We start from the raw sequence: 27,802 nt of genomic DNA on the forward strand, positions 1-27,802 counted from the left end.
AACTGCATCGCATTTCAAATGTTTACCGCTGGGCATACACTGCGAACGATTAGAGGGGTTATTCCTAGACCGAATGGTCCTTTTCAGCATTTACATATTGACTATGTTGATATGCTGCAGGTGTGTAATAGATACAGGTATTTGATAGTGGTGGGGAGTCTCTTCTCCAGGTGGATCTAAGTATGTCTGTCTACACACCCTGACGCCACTTGCAGAGCAAAGTTGTTAGTACGTGAAGTCTTTCCAGGATGGGAAGTATGTGAAGTGCTGAGAGGCGATAAAGGGCCACATTTTGTCAATGAAATATTCAAACAGATAACCAACAATAGTTTTATTAAGCACACGTTTTCCTCTGCTTATCACCCGCATGCGAACGGCGTATGCGAGAGACTCAACGGCCTCCTTAAAGAATGGATTGCCAAGCTCAAGCTAACGTTGAAAAAGGAATGGCTATATTGCCTGCCCTCAGCTTTATATGCCCTAAGGAATCAGCCTAGTTCGGACAATCACCTCACACCCCATGAACTAGTGACAGGAAGGCGAATGAGAATGCCTCTTACATCTCCATCAAGGAGTAGAAGTGATGCCCAGAGTACAGCAAAAGGTTTAGGAAATGAGCTACATGAATATTTGACATGTCTGACCTCTAGCATCTCTCTCATTTCAGATCAACTCAAGCGTCAAGGGGGTCGGTCTCAGGACACACATGAAAACCATTCAGCAACCGGATCAACTGAACAACTATCAGCACCTAGACTTTTTGTTGGCGACACTGCTAATTAAAAACTTCACTAGCAAGTGGCACGAGCCAAAGTTTGATGGCCCATTTTTTGTTGAGAATGTTGCTCCCTTAGCAGTTAAAGTCCAAGGTAGATGAGCGTGGATACACCTAAACGATGTCAAGCTATAGGCCGGCGAGATCGCACCACCCCCAGCTATCGATTCAGAAACAAGACAAGAAGAATTTCAGCGTGTGCAGACACGATCGATGACAAAGAAGATGGACAATAAAGCTGCTGATTAATAATGCATATTTGCATTTGTTCTGTCGCTCCCCTTGGACACTCCTTATAGATATTATAGCAGGTGTGCAATTCTTTGCTCGAGTCAAGGGAATCTTGAATGGCCGTGTAATCAGAAGGCTGCTTGTAGCAATAGTAGATAAATTACTGCAGTTACCAAATGCATTACAGTTGCCAGAGTAAAAGTGTTTTTCCTTCCTTAAAACAAGTGAAGTAAAATGAGGAATGTTGAAGCTGGCACAATTTCAGAGCATGAGCAAACTCAAGAAACTCCAGAGTGGCACAAGTGGTGGGAATTAATATATTGGTTTGTGATATACATATGCATCATTAAGCTTTGTGTTTTTCTCTTTCTTCTGATTCACCTTTTCTGTCTCATTGATCCAAATAAGGCAGTAGTCCCTTTAATCCTCCCCACTTCAGGAACTCTTGTAGATTTGCCCATTACCGATGAGCCAAAACCCCTTGTGTTGTCTACCCTGTCAAGGAGTTCTCCCCTTCTCACCCGAGTTCCATCCTTGTTGGATTCCTTGATCGATACCTTCTTGCGGACTGATCAAGTCTTGAATAAGGCTGCACGAGTCTCTTCCGACTCCAGCGTGCGTTCAAAGTTCCAGGATACAAGGATTCAGGAATCCGGGAATTTAACAGAGTGCGCTACCAGCACACGAGTCCAGGAATCAAGAAAGGGAGGACAGGGACTAGGAATGGGGTAGGCTGGATGAAGCAAGGGAAACAATACCACAAGCTACGGAGCACACGTCTGGTCGCTACTTCACAATAGCATTGAGATGCGCGGAGCCGCGGGAGGCGTAGTCTATAAATAGAACACGCTACGTCCAAGGTGTAGAGCGAGGAAGGTGTTTCACAGTGGACGGCCATGTTGGAAGTACAAGAGAGTGTAAGCCCTGTTGAGACAAGGACCAGGAAGTCCAAAAGGGGCATGTTCTGTAGTTCATGACATATCCAGCATAAGGCTGCTTTAGAGTTGTTTCCATGGGCTGCAAATATCTTGTTAGGAAGACACAGGAGGAGTGCAGATGAAGACAATGAGGAGATAAACACTTATCTAGATAGTACAGCACACTTGGGTAATAACATGTGGTATCAGTACATGTAAAAGGAGGGAGAGAAAACATCTAAGGAGAGTTGCTATGTTTGCGCTCTAATACCTTATGCAAAGGAAACTTCCAAGTTATTCATAGCTACAGAAGTACCAGTGAAAAAGGCCCATTGCCTGACGCACCTCACATTCTGCCAGACAAGAGGACAGTTCCGGGGTCGAACAGCATCCTTAGTATGGATGAAAAAAGCGACAAATCAAAAGAGAAGATAATTATGTGCAAGACTTAAAGAGAAGAGAGATGCAGGAAAAACGGAATCTAGTAATAAGATATGAACATCCTGGAATGAGTGGAGCAGGAATCAGGGTCGAGGAAAACAAGATTACCAAGGCAAGGATCAAGAGGAGATACGGCTATGTTGGGAAAGAGGCCAACTACAAATCAAAGGAACAGTGCTTACTCGTGAAGGGCGGGCTGAAGGACTGGTTGTGTGCAAAGCGACAGTGATAACAGGACAGTGGGAAGAAGTTGTGTTAACTGCAGAAAAGGTATGCAAGGATCAATGGCCGAAGATTACAAAGTTGTTGACATGGGTCGATGATAAAGGAGGACCATTGCAGATAATACCTCTGAAAAGTGCGTCCTTATGTTTTTCAGAAATAATGGCACAAGGAAAGTTGGAGAGAATCACCAGTGTGGCTGAATGTTTGATGTACCAGGTCTGAAGGATAGAACAGTTGTCTTAATGGACCACTATTGGGCTTGTGGGTCCAGAGCCTACATGAAGCTGCCCAAGGACTGGGGAGGGACGTGGTTCCATAGTGCTTATCCATGTTCCAGCATTAGTGATTCCTAAGAGTGACCTGAATATTGTAGAGTTTCCAAAAGCAGATGCCCATTTGAGGAGGAGAAGATCAATGGAATTTCTCAATCTGGCAAGGAGGGAGAATTACCTTTCAGCTAAATCAATAGAAGCCTTTGATTCTATTCCATATGAGCACAGGTTGTTCAGTCAGACTTCGTATATATCCATGGCTATCTTTATGCCAGGGATCCAGATGATGGCGAATACAAAGTGGTTGCAAATCACTCGTTAGGAGCTCCTGCAGACAATCAACACTACCATAAAGGGATTCAACACTATTAAGGAAGAATTGAGGGCCATAAGCCTGATGACCCTCCAGAACACATATGTCCTTGATATAATCACAGCGATGGATGGAGGAGTTTGTGCCAAAATCTGGGAATCATGTTGCACGTTCATACCTCATGATGACGAGAATAGGACCTTGGCAGAGGCCATAACATTGGTGACAAAACTGCACAATCAGATGGAAGATGAGACAGAAGATATTGCAGATGACAGTTGGTTTGCGTCTATCTTCTCATGGGTTTCACAATGGATGGCGAACATCTTCAAGTTCCTGGGAGCAATATTAGTGATGGTGATGTTTGGATTCTGTGTAATTACACAGTGCAAGAAGACAGCAAAGAACGCAGTAGGAATGAAGATCATGATCGATGTTGAATCAGGGTTTGGGCCCAAAGAGTTGACAGATGAAGAAATCAGAAGATATGTAGAAACCAGCATGTTAGTATGTGGGATGATGGATCTATTGTAGACAGTGCAGCTACATGGCCTGGAGTGTTGATGCCCATGTAAAATCTGCAGGATCCCTGAAAGGAGTGGTAAAGATCTGGACTCCAAAGAAGCATTTCTTCAAGAGTGGATACCAAGATGTGAAGACTGGTGAAGGAGTGGTTGATTAATCAATCAGGGGGGAGTGTAGAGGAGCAGCTGAATGCCTCTGCAGGAAGTCCCGCCCCCATCCCGACTATATGTTGGAAGCCAGAGATCGCATCATGCACATCACCAATGATGGTGCCTATTCCACGTCGAGCCTTCGAGAAAAGGTATTCATTGAGAAAACCCTATCTAATGTATCCCCATAGAGATGACAATCTCTTGGAGGAGATCCCCGAAGGAATATGAAGATGAGAGAAAGAGAAGCTGGTGATTTCACAAGAAGAAAGCGTGATGCACAGAGAAGTGTGGTCGAAGAAGAGGATATACAGACTTTATAGAATCTGATGACAAAATAAAGAATTGAGCGAACTTTCATATGCGGAATGAAGATTGCATGTGTGAAGAGCACAGCAGAAAATGCAAGTCGTTTTATAACTGTACAGCTGCAGCAACGCAAGTAGACTAAGTAATCTTAAAGTCTAGGTATACGTAGTGAAAAGACTGCAGGCGGTGTCGCCATTATATAGAAGCTATTTAGTAAGCTCAGATCCATGGAGAAGGAAGGATATGAAAGCTGTGTCGCAGCAAGAAAGAAGCTGGAAATCGAGGAAGGACTGAGAAGGCTGTCGGGCCTGATGTCAAAGGCTGGAGCAGCCAAGAACTGGTTATCTATCCTTGAAGACCAGTGAACGTGAGAAGTTGAATCAGCCCTTATTAAGGTATGAAGAAAGAACACCATGAGTGCCAAGTCTAGTAATTCAAGACAATTAAATGCTGCAAAATAGGCCAAAATACAGTCTCTTGTCATGTGAGCCAAGGATGAAAATAGAAAATGGGCATGTAGCACCAGAATTGAGATAAGCACGTGCTCACACTCTGAAGTATTCAGGAGCAAGGATACTTTGCAAGGCCAAGTTCAAAGTCAATCTGAATGGCGGAAGGTGGAAGGCATGAGACATGTTGGGCTAATTGGGTGGGGAGACACGGTCAAGTCCACCCACTGACACCTGGGGTAGCAGCTTACGTGCTGCTAGTGAGCCGAATTTTCCGGAAGGGCACGAGCGTGCCAACCAATTGTAGAGGGCCATATAACGAAGGGCCTTATAGTTTGAGAGCCAATGATGTACCGTGTACTTAATAACTGTTGAAGATGACTTGCGCTAGTGGTTGGCATAAGTTGTCCACCTAACTGTAGAGACCCAATCACAACCCATTCCTATATAGAAAGTATACTTGGATGTTCCTCTTAAACCAACCACAACCCCCTGTAAGTTTTTCTTGTTTGCCACGTAGTATGACGTCACTTACGACGAGCTTTTTCTATAAAAGTATTTTTTTTAATGAAACGCTCAGAGATATGCTATGCGACGTCCGTTGTAACTCCCTGTTTTAGACAATTGATAATAAAACATTGAGATGAGACTTTTGCTAACTTTCTGAGTCGATCTTATCATTTGGTGTAAGAGTTATTCTGCATCCCCCATCCATGCATGACGCGTTACTGATTTAAGGACCCGCCGGGTTCAGATGGCTAGACATTATGTACACCAGGGGTTGTTCGGTTTGTAACATTATGGCAGGATGGAGCTGCCCACCATAGTGTTTTATCATCGCCTGTGTTTCTGGCTGATCAGGCCAGACATGGGAGCCAAGGGTGAACCTTTAGTTGGGAGTGGGTGGGCTCTGGGTGGTATCGGGTGGGGAGGGGAGATGGGCTTGCGTCCACTGTTGGGGGATGCAGGTGGGAACGCTTTATGGGGCTCTGGGGTTGTCTAATTAGTGTGTGTGTATGTTTTTTGTACAGTGTGGATCGATATGGAGTCAACACTATTGAAGGGAGATTTTCTTTTATTAGTTTTGTTTATTTATGAATTAGCCAAAACAAAGCTGGCCTTAAATAAAGATTTAGAAAAATAAAAAACAGCATACATAGAAATATTACTTACTTAAAAACCACAATGATATTGCAACAGTAAAAATAGACAATTGTATAGTAAATTAAAAGGAATACTTGTATAAAAAAAATAGAATAATAAGTCCCATCTTGCCATTTTTTAAAATAAAACACAAAATAACTTTTAAAAGAGTAATTTCAAAAATGTAGCTAGAATTCCCTATATACACATGTTGTGATTCATACTCCCTTTTATTCATTGAGGTAACTATATTCAAAGGTAATGTAATGGCGTTGCAAGTTTAATAGCTAGGTTGCGGGAATCATGGAACGGCTTTCTGCAGAAACTGCGCATGCATGGAGTGAATAGTGCACTGTTGCTACTAGCTGAATGGGGTTGGAATGTTTCAGAATTATATGCAGTGGACAGAGGAGAATGTAACACTAAGGCTGAGGAGCTGAGGCTCAAGTGTGAAACGGACATAGGGGGATGAACTCTTAGAAGGGGAGTGAAACATCAGATTCCAACTGATTGAATATAAAGTAGTGCAACAAGCATATATCAATCCAGTTAGGTTGGTAAAGATGGTCTCCACAGCCGACCTAACATGGTGGAGATGTCAGAGGGATATTGGGATCTTTTTACATATGTGGTGGGGATGTGACAGAGTGGGGCGATTCTGGCAGATGGTGTGCTCCGAACTATCTCGATTGGTACGAGGAGGGTTAATACTTCAGTTAAAATCTGTCTGCTAGGACTATTGCCTCAAGGGAAGGGCAGTCGGGGTAGATCGGCTACTAAGGTCCTGGCGCTGGAGCAGTTACTTGCTAGGCGGACAACTGCCATGGCCTGGAAAACCTCCTGATTGGGGATTGGCACAGAGCCATACATAATTGGGTAAGGGCTGACATGGACGAGGAGGATACGGGTCCCTCTCCGGAAGGCATGGAATTGCGGTACACTATATGGCAAAAGGTTTGGGACAAGTTGGAGGAATGCTCGGATCTGGAGGCATCCCTGATTAACAGGTTAGGTAGACTGTTTGGTGGGGTTGGGGCAGAGGAGGTAGTTTGAGTAGATTTGGACGGCGATGGATGTATGGGTGTGACTATGCAACATTGTTCCATTACCTCTGGAAATGTGTTGACAGACCTATTGGCTATTCACTCAATATTTGTACACTTGAATATGACTCCATGTGAAGCTTGCTAAGATAAATTATAAATAATGTTAAGAGAAGTTCGCTATCATTCACATTGAAAACTCTGTCCATTAAAATCATATATGTAAGTGGTACGTTTGCATTGGAAGCGCCAGTGCTACATGACGAGTGTGCCCTAGGTGTAATGAGACGTTATGTTTCATAGGTGGTTACACACTGTTGGCTACACGTTATCCACCTGGGAATGGTAACCTTTGAGACAGGGTCCCCCTTTCTATTGGCCGCCAGAGAAACGAAGAACTGATCTGTTTTTCTGAATGGTTTTATGAAGGTAGTGCAGTGCATCCAATGTTTGAAGTATCCATTCTCCTAAAATTGAAGGGTTCTGAAAGACTGCTGGAATTCAATGAATTGGTTTACATGAAAACTACACATATATTGAGGAGAAAAACATGGAACATGTTCTTAAGACTTCCTTGTTTTTATGTACTGTTACAAAGGGCTCAGTTACAGATAAAGCCTGAAGCTGGCCGATTCTAGGACTATAAGTGATGGCTATAAGAAAGGCCACCTTGGAGGTGAGGATTTTAAGGGATGCTTTGTGCATTGGCTCAAAAGGAGGACCCATGAGCTTCCTTAGTACCATGTTTAAATCCAAATGTAGCAGTGGGTTAGCAACTGGAGTATGTGCTATGAGAATCATTGTTAGATGTTCCACAAAATGTACCAGGATCACGCATTTGGCTCAGTGGAAATGCGTAAGAAAATATCCCCGACCAACTGATCCATAGTGCATTCCCCATGAACCCATCCTGTGGGAACCTGAATGCATAATTTTGGCATTTTGCGTTTTATGCTCTTGTGAAAAGATCTGTCTGGTTGCCCCATTCTGTAAAAATTAGATTACGAATGTCCGAGTGTAACTCCCATTTGTGTTTTAAGGACCGACATTTGCTTAGGGTGTCCGCTAGGCATTCTCCTGGGCCTGGAGATGTATTTGTTTGGAAAGACACAATTTCCATATCTTCTGAGCTAATACGGACAACCTTGGGGAGGGTGTTCTGTCCTGTTTGTTAAGGTAAAATATGTCTGTTGCACTGCCTGATGAAATTAATACATTCTCCCATTGATCTGACTATTGGAATGATTGAAGTGCTCTGTGAACTGCTAAATAGTTCTAGAACATTTGTGTGCTCTTTTGCTAGCGGATGAGACCATGTCCCCTGCGCTGTGAGGTGTAGGGAATGGGCTCCCCATCCGGGTAGTGATGTGTCTGTTGTGATGTTGAGGTGAGCCGCCTGGTTAACAAATGCTCTTCCTTTTAACATGCTTTCCCCGTCCACCATTTTAGTGCCAACACCAGTGTGTGTGTGAAAACGTCAACTAGATTGCCCAATTCACCTCTGCTTGAGGTCACGGTTTCGCTAGCCACTCGTGTAGTGGACGCATCTTTAGCCATGCGTGTGGCACAACGAAGATACAGGATGCCATCATGCTGAGCAGCAGCATACACTTCCTGACTTATCTGGCAACCGGCCAGGTAATAGGGGATTTGTTTTGGAAGGTTTTGTACCCTCTTGTTGGAGGGGAATACCAGAGTGTTCTTTGTGTCAACAATAGTTCTCAGAAATTGCATTCACTGACTGGGTTCGATTTCTTTTTCGTTGATGGAAAAGCCCTGTTGGTGTAGAAGGTTGATAGTCCTTTGAGTGTTTTTTCTGCAGAATTCTGGGGTTTCCCCTTCTATTAACAGTCATAGAGATAAGGGTACACTGCAATGCTGTCCCTTCGGAGGTGTGCTGGTACGACAGCCAGCAGAATTGTAAACACTTGAGGGGTTGATGCAATCCCAAAAGGGAGTATCTTGAATTGATAGTGAAAAGGACCTACTTTGAATCTGTGCTGGCAGCATTGAAATGTAAAAGTATGCATCTTTCCTATCCATCGTTGCTAGTAAATCTCCCTCTTTGAGCAGTGTAATAATTGCCGGTAACCATGCCATCCTGAAGTTTTGTGGTTCGACATACATACTTGTTAGCCTTAGTTCTAGCACTGGTCTCTTTGTGTTTTCTCTTCTGAACAAGGAAGTAGACAGAATAAATACCCCAGTTTACTTGTGATGACGGCACTTATTCTTTGGCTTTCTTTTGTTACAGGGTATGAATTTCTGCTTGTAGGATTCACAGGAGATCCAATGGGCTTATTTTGGGTATTGGAGGCAATAGATCTTCCTTACGGTTGATAAGATCCGCGGTTGATAAAATGTTATTCCCTCCTATGTGTGGGAAAAAGCGGTTATCAGACCCCCTACTGGCATGTTTACAAGGGTGGCTTGAGTTTCTGCTCTGGATTCAGAAACCTCTTAACCAGGCATGTCCCTTTATCAGGGTTGCCTCGGCTACAACACTGCCAGCTGTTCTGGCAGCATCTAATGTGATTTTGATTACTAGCCAATAGATTCCCCTCCACTAAAAGCTTTAGAAGAACAAGTTACTTTCTTACCTGGTAACGTTCTTTCGATGGGATGGTCCGAAGACGTATTCCATATCTATGACATGTAATCACCACAGCTGTGCTGCTTCGGAAACTTTTTTCGGCGTCTGCGTCCTGCGTCGATGACGTCGATGCGCCGTCGTCGAGGACCTCCTCCGACGTCCAACGTCATCCGATGTGATAAGTAGGACGCATGACGCCCGTAGCCTCAGTTGTAGTTTTTTCCCCCAGAACGTGTGACATTAGTCAACTGCCAGTCAGACACAAAGCCTTGCGGAACGTAAGCTGCAATCGCAAAAGAAATTCTGCAGCGGGGAAGGCAGGGCGGGAGCGATATGGAATACGTCGTCGGACCATCCCATCGAAAGAACGTTACCAGGTAAGAAAGTAACTTGTTCTTCGAGGGGATTGGGTCCTCCGACGTATTCCATATCTATGACAGACTCCCAAAGCAGTACCAGAGCAAGGAGGAGGGAAAGAATTTAGAATCAAAATTTAGAATAGCCAATCAAATAGCAGAGCAAAGGACCGCCTTGCCAAAGGCCAGATCCTGTCCCCGGATGGAATCGAGGGAATAGTGACGTACAAATGTATGTACTGAAGCCCAGGTGGCTGCATCACAGATGTTGCGAATAGGAACACCCCTCTGCAGGGCAGTAGATGCAGCCACACCCCTGGTAGAATGGGCTTGCAAGCCAGCCGGTGGGTCCTTACCCGCCAAGCGGTAACACTCCGAGATGGCTAAAATAATCCAGCGAGACAAAGTCTGTTTCGTCACAGTTTGCCCCAAACGCTTTCCAGCGTAACCAATAAAGAGTTGATCGTCCACTCTGACCCGGGACATGCGTGAAACATAAAAGCTTAAAGCTCTCCTAGGATCAAGCCTATGGAGCCTCTCCTCTTCCTTACCAGGATGCGGAGGAGGATAGAATGCCGGAAGAACAACCTTCTGGGCCAAATGAAATTCTGACACTACCTTCGGAAGAAAAGAAGGACGAACTCTAAGGACAACCCTGTCCTTGTGAAATACAGTGAAGGGTGGCTTAACTAAAAGTGCCTGTAACTCACTCACTCTGCGAGCGGAAGTAACCGCAACTAAAAACACAGTTTTCAGAGTTAACAGCCTCAAAAGGCAAGAATGTAAAGGCTCAAACGGAGCACCCATAAGAAACTTAAGAACAAGGTTTAAATCCCAACCGGGCACCAGGAAAGGTGACGGAGGGAACACATTAGTGAGCCCTTTCAGAAACTGTGAAATTAAAGGGATTTTAAAGTAAGAACACTCTTCAGACGAGCCCTTAAAGATGGACAGCGCCGCCAGGTAACCTTTAATGGTACCCACTTGCAAGCCCCTGTGGGCCAAAGAAAGTAAAAAGGACAGAACCACGGGGATGTCACATGCAAAAGGATCCACATTCTGAACTCTGCACCAGTCGCAGAACTTACGCCAACGGCAACGGTACAGAGACTTTGTTGCTGGCCTTCGGGCCGAAAGCAACACCTCCATCACGTCCTCAGGGAGGTCCCAATCCCTATACCTCAACCTTTCAGAAGCCAAGCGTGAAGGTTGAGGGATCCGACCTCTGGATGGAGAACCTGACCCCCCTCCCGTGAGAGCAGATCGTCTCGGTAGGGAAGACGATGCGGAGGGCAGATGGACAAGTCGAGAAGGTCCGGGTACCACGTCCTCCGAGCCCACGCCGGAGCAATGAGGATCATCCGGGAACCGAACTTCCGTAACCTCCGCAGCACTTGCGGGATGACGGGGACTGGAGGACACGCGTACAGCAGCGGGAACGACCACTCCACCACGAACGCGTCTCCTAAGGCTCCTTTTGGAGGAAATTCCCGCGAGCAAAACCTCTCGCACTTCCGGTTGACACTGGAGGCGAAGAGATCCACTTGAGGGGTCCCCCAAAGGGCGAAGATCTCCAGGAGAATCTCCTGAGCCAACTCCCACTCGTGAGAGATCGTGCTCTGCCTGCTCAGAGCGTCCGCCGTCACGTTTTCATCTCCGGCCAGATGAACTGCCGAGATCGAAACTTCCTGCTGGATGGCCCAGAACTCAAGCTGCATCGCCTCCCTGCACAGAGGAAGTGACCCTGCCCCCCCCCCCTTTTTGTTGAGGTAGTGCATGGCCACTGTGTTGTCCGTCAGGATCAGGACACTCTTTCCTCGCACAGTCGGCAGAAAAGCCTTCAGGGCTAGCCCGACGGCCCTCAGCTCCAACAGATTGATATGGAGTCTGGACTCCGACGGAGACCAACGACCGCTGACTGTCAGCCCGTTGGCATGAGCTCCCCAACCCGTGAGGGATGCATCCGTCACGATCGTCACCTCCGGCCAGGGAAGCCAAAATGGGGCCCCCTTCATCAAGTTGCCTTCGACGGCCCACCACAGAAGGTCCCGGGCGACCGAGGGCGGCACCTGGACCGGGTCCGACATCCTGCCGGAGGACTGCGACCATTGCGTCTTGAGCGCCCACTGCAAAGATCTCATCCGCAGGCGAGCCTCTGGCACCAGAAGAATGCAGGATGCCATGAGGCCGAGCAACCTCAAGAACTCGTCTGGGCATGCTGAAACTTGTGCACCATCTGCTGAATGTGAAGAGCCCTCACCTGGGGAGGAAAACACTGCCCAGGGAAGTGTCGAGCACTGCTCCGATGTACTGGAGCCGCTGTGTTGGCGTCAAATGGGACTTCTTTAAATTGAGGGAGAAGCCCAGCCTGTGAAGGGAGTGGCAGGTGACGGACAGATGATCCAGGACTTGCTCGGGAGAGCTCCCCCTGATCAACCAAGTCCAGGTAGGGGTAGACGGGAATCCCCCTTGCCTGAGATGGGCTGCCACCACCACCATGAGCTTGGTGAAAACCCTCGGGGCGGAGGTCAATCCGAACGGCAGGACCCGAAACTGAAAGTGTGAGTCGCCAACCGCGAACCTCAGGTACTTCTTGTGCTTGGGATGGATCGGCACATGGAAGTAAGCATCATTGAGGTCGAGTGACACCAACCAGTCCTGAAGCTGAAGGGCCTGGAGGACTTGAGAGAGAGTAACCATCTTGAACTTGTCCTTCCTGAGGAGTTTGTTCAAACCGCGCAAGTCCATGATGGGTCTCAATCCCCTGTCTTTCTTCGAAATCAAAAAATAAGGGGAATACCATCCCTTGTTCCTCTCCGCTACAGGCACCAGTTCTATGGCGCCTTTCTCCAGCAGGGCTTGAATTTCCTGTGCAAGGAGCGGATCCGGACTCTGCAAAGAGAGGTTCCCCGGTGGATTGTCGCGAGGCCTGTGCCGAAAGGGAAGACAGTAGCCGTGGGTTATGATCTCCAGAACCCACACATCTGAAGTAATGGCATGCCACTCTACAAGATGCTGCGCCAGCCTTCCCCCAACCGGCAAACCATGGGACATGGCCTCATGACTGAGTGGGAGCGGCCGCGGCGTTACCTGAGGGCAAAGAGGCAACTGCCCGAGGGGCCTTGACACCACGGGTACCCTGTCGACCACCTCTGGTACCCCTGCGTTGGCCTCTTTGACTGCCAGCTCCTCTCGCTTTACTAAAGGACGAGTAATAGCGAAAGGAACCACCCCTCCACTGCTGTCCCCTAGGACGAAAAGGCAGAGGTTGGCGAACTGCAGCGCCCAACGACTTCGCTGCAGCTTTCGAGGTCTGCAACCTCTCAAGGCTCTCGTCAGCCTTGCTGCCAAAAAGGTGTTCACCGTCAAAGGGCATGTTGAGGAGCCGAGACTGTACATCAGGAGCAAACCCCGACTTCCGCAACCACGCAAACCTGCGTATCACGGTGCTCGCCGCCATGGACCTACTGATGCATTCAGCTAAGTCCAAACCCGACTGAACGGACTCACACATGGCATCCTTACCATCCTGGACCATAGCAAGGAAACCATCCCGTTCGTCCCCTTCGGGAATATGTTAAGCCACTAACGCAACACAGTTCCACAGAGTGTGTGTGAAACGAGACAAGGCACAAATGGAGTTGGCCGCCTGAAGCGCCATACCACCAGAAGAAAACACTTTCTTCGCCCAGCCATCAAAACATTTGTCGTCCCTATCAGGAGGGATGGTAGGGTATGACGCCTGCTTTGCCGGGGCCGTGGCCGCCTGCACCACCAAACTCTCCGGAGTGGGGTGCCTGGTCAAGTAGCAGGGGTCGCTACTGGCTGGACGGTATTTTCGCGACAAGGATCTGCCCACCGCCGGGAGACTCTCCGGAGCAGTCCAAGCCGCTGCCACCCTTCTCTGTAAAGCCATATGGAACGGCAGTACCGGATCAGTTGGGGGACCAACATCAAGGATGTCCGTCAGATCATCCTGCACAAACTCCCCTGCGGGAGCAGACCATCCCAAGTACTCAGAAACCCAAGCCATAAGGCGCCGGTACGAGGAATCGGCATGAGAGCCAGGCTCAGGCCTACAAAACTCCACCTCCAGAGAGGTGTCCAGTCCACTGGCATCATGCAGTGACTGTCTCAAATCGTCAAACTGACTATGGCCCGAGACAATTTCATCTGGAACCTGACGAGGAACCAGGCCATCAGAATCCTCATCCGCCTCTGAAATATAGTCCAGGTGGCGAAAAGAAGGCACCCGAGAGTGCTTGCTCTTAACCAGAGCCTTCCTAGGGGGTCCTCCCGTGCCACGGGGTACCTCCGACACGAAAGGCGTCGATGGCGTCAATCGAATCGGCGCCGGCGTCGAGAGAACCGGCATCGGCACCGAGAGGATCGGCGTCGACGTCAGATGCAGCGCCTCCAGCATCGGCGGCGTCGACACAGCCCTCGAGGCCGGAGCCCCGAGCGTGTCCCTCGACGACCGGAGCGTCGACGGCTTCGACGACTTCCTCGGAGCCGGAGCCTCGAGAAAGCCTGCCAACGCCCTCGACGCCTCAGACGTCGATGTCTTCCTCGAAGACCTCACAGGTGCACACGGTCTCGAACGCGTCGAGGACCGGGACCTGGAACGGGTACGTCGAGAACGAGTCTCCTTGTCCGAACGGGACCTCTCCCGTGACTCGTGCCGACCACTCTTGCGAGCGGTGTCTCTCGACCTCTCACAACCGACCCCACTCGGGGGCGCGGACGGCTTGGTACCCTGCGACTCAAGAATCGCCAGCATTTTCTTCCCGAAGGAAGCCCATTCCTCCGGCGTCGCACGGCTGGTGGGGTAAGCGACGTGCCGGGCAGAGTCCTCCGAAGAGGACCTGGAAGACGACCGGTGTCGGCGCTTCCGAAAATGCCTTGAAGAGGCTGAGGAGTGGCGAGACCGACTCCTAGAAGGAGACCCACGAGACTTCCCACGATGACGCGGAGAGTCACCCCTTGTATCATCTGTCGAAAGCCCCGCAGACTTCGACTTCCTGGGCTTGGACACCCGACCTACCGACAACTTCTTCTTACGTTAGCGTAAGGCTTTGGACGTGAGCGACTGGCAGTCGATACAGTCATCCGTGTCGTGGGCCTCCCCGAGGCACCAGAGGCAGGCGTCGTGCGAGTCCGTCACCGACATCTTGGACCCACACTCCCCGCACTTCTTGAAACCCGGACGCGGGGTCGAAGACGAAGTAGAAGACATCTTCACACAAAGGATTTTCAAAAAACGAGCAGGTTCGAAGAACCGAGAAGAACAGAACTCTAAAGAGTCGAGGCGTGAACCGAGAATCACGAAGCAACACGTTCGCGGAAAAAACGGAACTGAGGCTACAGGCGTCGTGCGTCCTACTTATCACATCGGATGACGTCGGACGGGATGACCTTCCATTAAAGAGTCGTGATAAGAAGAGATTACTTTTTTCTGTAAATCTGTGCTGGGTAGGTATAATCGTTCTTGGAAATACAATAAGTTGTCCTTTACTGCAAAGTCCTTTCCCTGCAGATGCCAATTCTGTATGTCTGCTGGAGTTACAAGTTGCCTGGCTTTATCCTTAACTTCCTCTATGGATTCTGTGGTGATTACACCCAGAATTCTTTGTTCGGGAATGATTGGTACAGGTTTAGGGTTGATCAAGTGTTCTTCCACTCCCATCCGAGAAAGGGCATCGGCTTTACCGTTCTTGGTACCAGGTCGATAGGTAATTATGAAGTCAAACTCGGCAAAGAATAATGCCCAACGGAGTTGTCCAGAGGATTGGGCTTTTGCGGTTTTCAAATATTGCAGGTTTCGGTGATCCGTAATCACAGTAACGGTGTGTCGGGCCCCCAGCAGATAATGCCGCCAAGCCTTAAAGGCAGACTTGATAGCCAGAAGTTCCTTGTCAATAATCGTGTAATTGACTTCAGGAGGCGAGAATTTGCGGGACCAAAATGCCACGGGATGCAACTGATTGGTTACCGGGTTCTTTTGTGATAGAACTGCCCCCATGGCAAGGCTTGAAGCATCAGTTTCCACGATATAGGGGAGTTCGGGGCGAGGGTGTTTTAAGATTGGTGCAGAGATAAATTTAGTCTTCAAATCCTGGAAAGCTTGTTCCGCCTCGGTAGACCATTCAAAACGTTTGTTTTTCTTTAACAAGGCAGTGATGGGCTGGACTATTCGAGAGAACTCGGGGATAAACCTGCGGTAAAAGTTAGCGAAGCCTAACATGCTTTGCACACCTTTTACGGAGGATGGTGATGGCCATTTGAGAACTGCATCGACCTTCTTTGAATCCATACGCACTCCGCCAGGTGATAATATGAATCCCAAGAATTCAACTTCAGTCACGTTGAAAACACATTTTTCCAACTTAGCGAAAAGTTTGTGTTGACGCAATCTTTCGAGGACCATTTTCACGTGTTTCCGATGTTCAGATTCCGATGAAGAATAAACGAGAATGTCGTCGATGTAAACAACAACACACACATCTATGAGCTCTCTGAGGACATCGTTCATAAAATATTGAAAGGCGGCCGGGGCATTGCAAAGTCCGAAGGGCATGACCTGATATTCAAATAGCCCATACTTGGTGCGGAAGGCCGTCTTCCATTCATCGCCCTCTTTTACTCGTACCAAGTGGTAAGCTCCTCTAAGATCCAGCTTTGTATATATGCATGCTTTTCTGACTTGGTCCAGGAGTTCATGGATCAAAGGTAACGGATATCTATTCTTAACGGTGATCTGGTTCAGGGAGCGATAATCTATACAAGTTCTAAGGTCTCCTTCCTTTTTTGGAACGAAGAACAAAGCTGAAGAGGCAGGGGACTTGGAGGGACGAATAAACCCATTTGCCAGGTATTGATCCAGGTATTGTCGAAGGTGAAGGTTCTCAGGCTCGGTGAGGGCATAAATTCTACTACAAGGAGGAGTAGATCCAGGTATCAGGTCTATCTGGCAGTCATAAGACCTATGAGGTGGTAGAGAGGTAGCCTGCTCCTTCCGGAAAACATCTTGGTATTCTAGGTATTCGGGAGGTAATTGGGGAGTCTCTGAAGAAATTGCTGCCAGTGCAACACCAGGTGGAGGGTGACACGTAGAGACACATTCTGGAAACTGGACCGTTCTTGCTCGCCAATCGATCAGAGGATTGTGTTTCTCTAACCAAGGTATTCCTAGAATAATCTGGAACTGAGGGGCCTTGATCACATCGAACACGATCTTCTCATGGTGTCCATCTTGACTTACTAGCGTCACCTCTTGAGTGGTGTGCGTTACTGGCCCGGAGGCTATCTCCGTACCATCCACCGTAGTAATGACGTCCTTTACAGCCTTGGGACAAAGAGTTAGATTCATCCTCAAAACCATTTCATGATCCACATAATTGCCGATGGCACCGCTGTCGACGTAAGCTTCAATTGCATGTAATCGACCCGGATTATCAGGGCTAATGAGGACCATAGGTATCACGAAATGCGAGGTCACGGAACTGGTTTTCACGCTCGGCAAGAGGACCTCTATTCTTGTCGGGCGAGGTCGTTTCCCTGCTCAGAGTTTGTAACTGTGGTAACTGCAGCTCCTACTGCCTTCTTGGCAGGTTTCACCGGACAGTCTCGAAGAAAGTGCCCTGAGTTTCCACAATATAGGCATAATTGCAACTGTTTTCTCCTTTCCCGCTCCCTTTGTGTTAGAGGACCTTTCAGACCCCCTATTTGCATGGGTTCCCCGGAGTCTACTCCTTCGGAAGGAGTTCGCGGTTTGGAAAATACTCGAGCATCAAACTTGGAACGATCGGCCTTCCTGTTCTGCAGTCTGTGATCTATTTGAACGACCAAGTCTATATAATCCGAACAGTCTTGTGGGGGATTCACTACTTGGGCTAAAACGTCTTTGAGCTCTCCACGTAGACCTCTATAAAACAGCGTAATCCTTTTGTCCTCAGGCCATTGAGTTTCCACTATTAGTCTATTGAAAGATGCAATATAAGCCAAAAGGTTTTGATTACCCTGTCGCAACGAAAGAAGCTCATTGTCCAAGGCCTGCCCCTGTGCATGTCTTGCGAACAGTTTTTCCATACTAAGCTGAAAGGCTTGAAAATCATGGAGAACCGGATCATCTTGATTAACTAGAGGGATCGACCAGTCTGCCGCATTGCCACTAAGGTACGAAAGTACAAAAGCTACTTTAGCTTGATCAGTTGGAAAGGCTGCTGGCCGGCATAAGAAGTGCAACCGGCACTGATTGATAAATACCGCAAACCTCTTTGGGTCACCAGAAAATCGTTCGGGCGGAGCCAGAGGTACATTCCCAGGTAGGTTGATCTGCACTGGATTCATAGAGGATGTTGAAGGAAGATTTGCCCCTGATGCGGGTAGCGGGGTCTGTCCGGCTTGTGACTGTAGCAATTGTCTAGCAAGATCATCTGTTCTCTCCTTGGAAATAATTAGTTCCCTTCTTAGAGCGTTTGTATCCTGACGAGCTGCATGCACTTCTGCCCTTAGTTCCCCAAGTAACTGGGCTAGGTGGTCAGTATCCGAGGTTTCCATAGCGCCTGGGCGAGAGTTTTGCGGTAGGCTTTGCGTTCTGTAACGCTCACCTGATTCTCGCAGAGGCGCCGGTCTTGACTGGGCGACTACCGTATCTTCAAAGGTGATGTGCAGCACCCGATTGGCTCTTTGGGCTGGACCTCTGTGCCCAGTATGCCTGACGTGCAGAGTAAGATGTCTGCAGATAGAAAATACGGGGTTAATGAACTGGGGTTATTGGGGTGTCCCCATCTCTTTCCTCTTCTCCTCTCCTGTAGACCCCCACAGGTTAACGCTCTCACCTTAGGTAAGTGAATGCCGAGCTCTCCATCTGCCTCGGGGCAGGGTGCTGTAGCCAGTTTCTTCACTGGATAGGTAACGCAGGCCTCTTGACTTCAGAGGACTGCTGTCCGTCGTTTACTGCACGAACGGTAAGTTTCGAGTAACTCAAATGTCTTTAAAGTCTTTAATAATGATGTCTCTTGTTTTGCAGGGTTCCGGCGATGGCGGATGACGGGCTGAAGTGAGTTGAAGATGGAGCCCGTGTGATGAATAGAAGCGCCTGGAAGCACGTAAGTAAGCGCTTGTTGCCAGCTTCACAAAGCGCTCTAACTGTCTTTTTATTTTGCAGGTACAAGTTCGGAGCGGCTGCAGGGTGCCGGGATACCCACTGGGTTAGATGTGGAAAGGAGTAATGGCACGTGAGTATTAAAGTTCCCCAATGTCTTTAAACGCACCTTGTTTTGTCTTTCAGATGCGAGATGCAGCGCCGACGGCCTCCGGAGCGTGCGAAGAGTTGGTAAGCTTTTGTCTTTCAGATGCCAGAATGCAGTGTGAAGACCTCCGGAGCGCACGAAGAGTAAGTAAGCCTTTGCCTTTCAGATGCCGGAATGCTAACCTGTTCTTTCTTGTCTTTATAGGTGTTGCTGAAGACTGGATTCAGGATGGTAAGCCTTTTTCCTTAGGCCCAGGACCGGATGCAGAAGACACGATGAGCGTTCTGCTGCAGAGGGTGCAGAATAACGCAAAGCAAGATTCATCCACCGGGGGTGGTTTAAATAGCCTCCTGTAGTGCTTAGTTGTCTCCTTCCACAGCCACGCCTAAGTAAGAAAAGAGTTCCTGGTAAAAAAAGAGTTCCTGCCTTCCAGAAGAGTTCCAGTGTTCTGAATCTAGGGAGTGGCTCCAGCCCCACCCAACAGGAAAAGTAGTTCCAAACAGAAGAGGATCAGAGGCTCAACTGGCAGGCAAGTAAGCAGCATGGTCTGCTGCAGGTAAGTCCACCCAAGCATTATGAGCCCGGCGCTTCCAGCGCTGGGAGTGGGCATATTTATGAGCCTGGTGCCACTGGCGCCAGGACTGGGTCCAAAAGGTCCCAATTGGGACTGGTTGGCACTCGGAACCTGGGTTATGGATCTGCTTCCAAGGGAGTTGGGAAAACCCTGACCTTTTGGAAGCAGAGATCATGACAGCAGCACAGCTGTGGTGATTACATGTCATAGATATGGAATACGTCGGAGGACCCAATCCCCTCGAATTTGAGATTTAAACGGTTTCATTTGCGTCATTAACCAGCTCTTCCATCTCATCCCGCTGCACCATATAAAAACCAGCCAGTAGTTAAGTGTTACTGGCTAGTCTGGTATGCTGACAATGTAGCTACCTTCTTCGCTAGAGCATATATTTCTTTGCTCTCCTTGTGTGGTGGTGCATCAGACGGGGCTAAAAGGTGTTCCTGCCCTCTTGCGGTGGAGGTAACTACTAATGAGTCTGGTTTAAGAGGCCCTTTGATGCACTCACTGTTGGAGTGAGTTTAAATCTTTTTTTCTATCAGGATTCTCACTTTTGTGAGTGAAGGGGTGGTTGGAGGCAGACTCATTTGTCTTTTAAATTACTACAATAGGGAGGGGGGATTATTGCCCTACTTGTCTCTTCTCATTAAGGATTTCATCCACAAAATCCATATCTTCCTAGGACTCTGAAAAAGTTGCAGCCTTTTTTAAGGGGTCATTGTATAAAATGTTGTCATCTATGGGGGAAGATGAAACTGGATCATCGATAATATAAGGAGACGGAACAGGGAGGTCATCAGTGTCAGTCCTTGGATCTTGCTTAAATGGGTCTTCTGCGTCTTCTGTGAATTCCTGCACCTCAATGAGGTCCTCATATGTGGGTGTGGGCACTGCTTGGCTTTTTTCTGCGGTTCAACCGCCTCAGAAAAATATACTTCCTTTTAATTGGATGTTTATCCAAGAACGGCATAAAGGAGGACATCGTATTCATGGTTTGTTCAAAACTTTCTAATGGCCAAGTGGTGGATGTTAGGCAGAAACCTGTGCAGTTCCCTCTGGGACCACTGCAAAAGATTTAAGACTACAGGTGTTTGGCAGTAAACCCACTTGGTAGCAGTCTGTACCACACAGATTCACTTGGTAGCTGTGGCTGAGCAGTCAGACTTTCCCTCAAGAAGAGTTAGGCAGTATGTAGAGTATACACAATAGGTCACAAGAACACAGTAGAACAAGCAAACACTGACCAGAGCTTGGTGTAAAAGAGATATAATTATTTATTTAAAACCACATCTAATAAAACACACAGGCACTAATATTAAGCAGTTCAGAAACGCGGTCACTAAAAGATATACACTTCCTTAAAAGAATATTAGACAAGTCTTAAGTAAAGCCCCACTTATTTTCAGACAGCGGTGAGCGCTTAACGCAGATGGCACTCTAATAATTCGGTTTAAAAGGGAGAGAAAGGAGGAGCATAAATTGAAACAGATCCCAACACTTTCACAAGAACACAGCAAGAGAGGAAGGCAGAGTCAAACCGTGAATTTAGAGTTCAGAAAGCCGGATCCACTTTAAGAGGATCAGAATGAAATGTGTCCAAGGTCACACGGTTGCACAAAAGTCTCGAAAAGGTTCAGAAAGAGTTGGACCAAAAGAAAGGGACCAGTTGGATGGTCAAGGGGGCCAGCCCAGTCCAGAAGGTTAAGGGATTATTATTACCTTGTAGCAATCTTTAGAAAGGGAGGCCTGGCGGACATGGTACCTTAAAGTGGTGAGAATACTCCAGTGGGGGCAGTTGTTCCTGGCAGCGGATGCAAGTCGGTGCTTCGTCCGGGGGAAGAGAGGATCTCGTCGGGGAAGAAAACAGGAGTCCGTTGCACTGCCAGGGAAGAAACCAGCCGCGGAGTTCTCAGTAAAAAGGAGCGGTCCTTTTATCCGCGGTCCAGTGGTAAGTGGCTATCCGGTTGCCGGGATGCTTGGCACGGGCAATTCGACCACAAGACGTCCTGGGATGCGAGGAAAAGAAGGTAAACTGGTTGTGCCCACCAGCCAGGGGAAGAAGACTCTCCAGCCGGGAGATCTTCTCTGTCGTCGGGAAGTGGTGAGTCGGTTCCGCAGGGCTCCACCGGTGGTGTCGTCGTAGCAGGTCGGTTCAGCTTCTCCCTCGTCGGATTCTCAGGTCCTGTGGCGACTTCTGAAGTTCCAGTCCCAAAAGCCCTGCTTTTATGCAGCACACCCCCATTCACTCAGCCTAGCTGTCAATCAAACATGCTAAGTGGTAACTCAGTCCAGGGTGCATAAACCCCCTCCCACATCCCCTGTGGTACCCAGACAGAGTGGCACCACTTTTGGAGGCTTCTGTGGAGAAGCCCGCCAAAAAGTGGAACAAAGGGCTCGACTTGGGTTGGAGTCACAGAAGAGAACACAAACGCCATTTTAGAATAGAGTCCTGGCAAAAAATACCAACCGGCGAATTAATATTAAATAAATAAACCAGCGGTATGTTCGAGGCTATGAGAATTAAATAATTAAAGTTGGTAGCCTCGAACAATGGGAAAATCCCATAGAGATATATTCGCGGTCGAATATAAAAGGTATTATCCACTGCCACCAGCCAAAACTTGATCAGGGGGGACAGAGACGTGCCCCCTCGAATAACAGACCTCTGGGCAATCAAATTGCCCCAACCAGTACATCCACAATATGATGGTTTGTACTGGTTTCTGTTCATAATTTGGGACTAGTAAAGCCAATGGTGACTTTACATGCCCTGGGAGACAGTAGTCAGTCCAAGGGTATGGAGTCTATGGTGGGGTGTCACTGCACGGAGGGTGCTGTGTAACACACATAGTAAAAACACATGAGACCCTATCGAGTAAAGGACCCCATAGCCCATAAACACATTAACAGTCAAAGGAACACCATAAATCATGTCCAAGAGTGGGAGAAAAAGAGTCTCACTCTTGGCAGGAGAAAAAAAACAAACTCCAGAAATCCAGCAAAGCTGCTGGTGGACTCACTAGGTTAGGAAATTCAGCCTAAACATAGAATTCTCCCTAACAGTGGAAAATGTAGGTGAGAAAATGTAGGTGAGAAGACCACCTACACTGTCTGATCACACTGAGGGAGCTTTTTCTTTAAACACTCAGTAATAGTTGTGGGTCTAACTGAATAGATTTATGAATTTTACCAACATGTGCCGAAATTGAGATTTTTGTTTTGGAGCCAGAATAGATATTTTCACTTCGGAATTTAGGCTGGGATGCTGCTTCAAAACGTGGGTCGAGTGAGAACCACTGGGGGCTGAGGATTTCGTTTCATAAATGTTTTTGATGCATGCATGGAAACGGGAGTTGAATGTTTTTGTGTTTCAGTGTATATAGACTTGCTCAGCGTACTTGTGTTGGACACCAAACCCGGCCGGTCCCCGTGTGTATGTTTTATATGTATGGCCTTTTCACCAAAGTAAGCCTCCAAAACAGCACTTGGTGCATGCATTTTGGAGCTATGGACCAGCCCACAGAATCTGAAGGTTACATACCAGATGTCTCTGCGGGGGTCGCTAATGAAACTTGGACTGTCCTGCTCTTCCTTTGAGTCCTCTGTGACTGTGGGAGGTTCAGCGGATGCCTCAGCCTGCATCGAATAGGTTGCCTAATGTTTCGACCGTCGAAATTTAAGCATCTTTGGTTTTAAGAGCTTGCAGGCTCGATACTTATACTCCTGGTGATCTATATGAAGACAATAGTTACACATTTTGTGTGCATCTTTCCGGGGTAATTGTTTTATTGCATGTAGGACAAAATGTAAATTGAGTTTTCTCCATTGTCGAAGCTGGTGGATAAGGAGACTATGTAAAAGGGGGAATTAAATGGACATACTCTCCGTCACCCCTGACCCCACTCTCCCTACTGTGTAGGCCGAAAGGCCTGGAGAGGTTGTAGGCCCTCGATTTTCCGTAACCACGAGGCATGCGATGGATCGTCTTGGGCAAGTAGTACACTCCGTCGAGCGAGCTTGAGCGATGAAAGCAGTCACAAATCGATAAGTATCTAAGTATTGCTTGATCTTTATAAACACTGCGTAATGCGACAAACCCAAAGGCAGAAAAATAAAATCAATCTGAGGATCTTGACGCATAAAGGATCATGGGTACTGTGCATACCACAGTAGGGAATGTATTACAGGAACGCCCGGTCGACGTCCCATTTTCGATTTTTGAAAAGAAATAATAGAATACTCTTCACCAATGGAATTTGCAAATTAGTTCAAAGCATGCTTTCTGCTCCTGAAAACTGTCTTGGTCTTATACGGCAGAACTATTTTACACATACCTGTATGAACCCAAGACAGACTGTTCTATATACTGTTCAAAGGTTTCATGTTGTGTCTAGGATACTTAACCAAAGATGTGAAATCCCATTAGCACTTCTTCCCTTCGCATCAAACATCGAGTTAGCTTCCTGTCGCTTTCTTACCTTGGTAAGGGTGCACCATTCCGTCTTTCACACGCACAGTATCATCTGGGTGCAACTGCAAGGACACATCTCCAACAGCGGCCACTAGCTCTGTGAAAAAGTTGGCCACATCATGACATTCTCGTAAAAACACATAGCGGTCCTGCCGACTAGTGAAGTATGAGTCACTGAGATTTGCCCTAAAATAGAACAGAGAAATTGTGCTTTATATGAAAGTCTATCTTTGAAGGTTACATAGTTATGGTTTATATGGTGTGCAATATGCACACCAATCTCTGCTTGTTTTAATAGATTCCAAAAAGACCCTCCAGATCACACCTCTACACTTGTCTCTCAGAAGCGAGAACACTCCAGCATAGACACTGGGCACACAACAACCCACGTAAAAGCTGTAGCACTTCTGGAGCCCAAGTGGGATTTCGTTATTTCCTTCGATATCAGTCCCAGGCTAGATTATGAGAGGATAGTTATTCTAGAAGCGACTGGCCTTGATCCCCTTACAGGTACAATACAGGAAGAACAGTTGCAGTTTAGCTTTATATCAGAACTCAAACATTCCAAATACAATACAGAGACCATCAGTCTCTTTTACAAACTGACAGGAATCTGCTAGCAACATTGTGCCTTGTGGAACCTCCAGACACCTGGGGGCTGGAGAGTAAACCAAAAATAAAGAGCCCTTCAGCATAATGTGTGGAGAGGACCCCCTGAAATTACCCCCACCCAGCCTCAGACAAATCCTGGGGCCCTTAATAGCTTGAGCCGCCCCCCTGCACATGTTGCAGGTGTGCCTATTACATCCCTCCACCAGACCAGAAAGTAAAACGTAAAACGACACAAACGATTAACAGTTTCCCAGAGGCTGTGGAACTTTTCTCTGAAGTTATCTGGAAATCATAACAGATGGGAACTGCCAGCAGTAAACATCACTACTCTCTCAACTGGAAGCAAAAAACAAAACTGCCTGTGCCTTTAAAACTATAGTATCCCCCACTGACCACCGACATGCATGGGTGCTGGGAGGTAAACACTTTCCGGCAGATGCTTTCCTTCAATGTGCCAGAGCTGCGCATTCTGTGATTCAGCAATCGACTGAACTCATGAATATTACTGTGACCTTTCTATTCCATTCTCCATTCCTTGCCTCCCTCCCTCCCTCGAGTAGACATCATAGTGAGGCTTAACAGTTAACTCCCTTCACACTCTTTAATTCCGCCTGATGCTGATCAAGCTATCTTGGCATTCGTTCGTCTGACCTGAACCCCATCTTTGCATAGTATCATCCAAGCATGAAGATTCCCCAACTATGCTCAGCATCTCTGAACCCATATTAGCAGCCAGGAATTTCTCTTTTCAAAATAGGAACTAAAAGGTGGGGTAGGGTGTGTCTCCTGCAGACTCTGCTTGAGCTGTTATTCTCCAATTATAAAGTACGACTTGCCCTTTACTTTAGTGTTTTCCAATGCTTTTCATGATTTTTCTGAGTAGAAGGGGAAATGTTTATGAACATAATACAGATACCCATGATGCACAGACAGCATTGAGTAGGCTGCTGGTCACATGACCAAGCCGTACCACTCAGTCGCTTCACCCATGTCCAGTTTTCACGCCTTCCAACCCTCTACTTAAGGGCTTTAGGCCAGGTCCAGGCAGAAAGCATTCAGTAGGCTGCTGGTAACGTGACCAGGCCCTGCCACTCAGTTGCTCCAACCAGAACCTATTTAATCAATCCTCCTTACGCATCATCATCACCAGCGTCCACAGCAAATGACGTGCAAAGACAAGGAAGTCTCCTGTTTGTGCCTGTTCGGGCCTCACCCGCTATCCTGCATTTCACCTACAAACTAATCACTACTACTACTATTCAGCAAAAGACATCCCCATGTCCCCTTCCTCCACAGCCCATCCCCAATCTCACTAGGGTTCGAATGGGCAAGTGCCATGGGCAGCCCTGGCTAGCTACCCTTCCAAACCTCATCAATATTGCCCTTGCCCCCATCCAAAACCAACGGACCACATGTACATGCCCTCTCATGTTGATCAATGCTTGGTCAGCAGTCGCTCACGCTGCAGAGATTGCTGACCTCATCTCCTACAACAACCTTGATGCCCTGTTCATCACCAAAACATGGTTTTGCCCATCCTCCCACACCAAGGCCACTGCATCCAACATGCCAACTGGCCAGGAAGGACAGGAGGCGCAGTAGCAAATTACCACAGAAGGGATTGGTCATGCTCCATCATCCCCTCTCCCAGAACAAGCTCATTTGAATCACTCGCCTGCCGGGTCCCTCTATCGCACAAGGAATCCATCACCTTCCAGCTCATCTACAGACCACCTCACAGGAGTGACTCTTTCATTGCAGACATCGCCAACTTACTCTCCTCTGCAAAATGAGCACATTTAAATAATGTCTCTCTCTTTGATTAACGCCCGAGTCACAGGCTGACAGCCACACTCTGAGCACGCTTTTCGCACTGCCACTTCCATGGGCCTTGAGCAAATTGTGCTATCCCCCACACACAATACAGGCAACACCCTAGACTTAGTCTTCATATCATCCCCCTGAATTGCCTATGCAGACCCTCTCCAACTTGACTGGTCTGTCCACGCCACCATACCATTATCAGTCACCCACTAGACTATGGCTCACAAAGGTCAGTCTAAACTGCCACTCATTCAAAACCTTCCCGGTCAATGAGCTAGAAGCAAACTTTACAGATAACACCACAGAGTATGCCTCAGGCCTCATGAAATTATTCAGCAACCCTGCTATGAAACTGGTGGACACTCATACCCCTCTAAAATCCAGCCTGGCTAAGACCAAACCATCCGCTCCTTGGTAGACCCCCTCCAACAAACGCTCAATCAGAGCCCTAGAGAAATGGTGGTGCAAAAAAACATAACCCGGGAGACCTCATCAACCTCAAATTTCTGCACGCAAACCGTAGGATAACTCCACCACCATTGTGGCAGCCTCCAACAGGAGCAAAGCCCTCTTTCAAATAGTAAAGCAACCCCTCACCCGACCCCGAGGTACCAGCAACTCAGGAAAAATGTGTCAATCGACACAATTGTATTAAAAAAAAAAAAATAGTCTCTCAGATTTTGGGGGTCATTACGAGTTTGGAGGTAGCCATGGCGCTATTAGTGCCATGACTGCCTCCAAACCCGGATCCGGTGTCACTGAATGGGGACTTACCGGTCATTCCAACCTTGGAGGACCCGGTAAGTCCACATTGAGTAAACCATTCCCCATTCCCATTTTAGCCCCCATAGGGCTCAATGGGAATGGGGAAGGAGCAAATAACCGGCCCGCTAAAAGCAGGCCCGTTATTTGCTCCCTGGTCCCTTAATGGGTCCCGCTAAGAACAGCTGGTCAGACCAGCCGTTCCTGGTGGAACCCGCTAAGGGACCTCGAATTATGGTGGTAGGGGATTAACGGCACCGGCATCCTTACGGGTGCCGTTAATCCCCTATCGCCATACTCGTAGTGACCCCCTTTGTCTAACGAATCAGCCTCTCAAAGCATTAGCATCCCCAGCACCCCCGCATGCACACTGGCCCTCTGACCCTCCTCTTTCGTCCGGATCGCCTAAAAATGATTGCCACCCTCAAACCTACTTCTTACTCGGAATTCCAACCTCATCATTGAACAACTGACAGGCCCGACGCTCAATGCCTCCCTCGCAGACGGATCATTCCCAGACACCCTCAAAACCCTTATGATCTCTTTGAAAAAGCCAATCCTTGA

The 27,802-nt window shown here is 47.7% G+C and overlaps 1 protein-coding gene across 1 annotated transcript in view; it reads right to left on the bottom strand.

Annotated features, from left to right (window-relative positions):
• The window catches only part of PGS1 (phosphatidylglycerophosphate synthase 1), a 630,645-nt gene that overhangs the window by 463,120 nt on the left and 139,723 nt on the right, over positions 1-27,802 (bottom strand). The window contains exon 6 of the mRNA XM_069655241.1: positions 24,048-24,226. Coding sequence (XP_069511342.1) covers positions 24,048-24,226 — 179 coding nt within the window. The remainder of the gene's footprint in view (positions 1-24,047; positions 24,227-27,802) is intronic.

Source organism: Ambystoma mexicanum, chromosome 3q, assembly GCF_040938575.1.
Source record: "Ambystoma mexicanum isolate Mex_15411 chromosome 3q, UKY_AmexF1_1, whole genome shotgun sequence".
NCBI classification, from domain to species: domain Eukaryota; kingdom Metazoa; phylum Chordata; class Amphibia; order Caudata; family Ambystomatidae; genus Ambystoma; species Ambystoma mexicanum.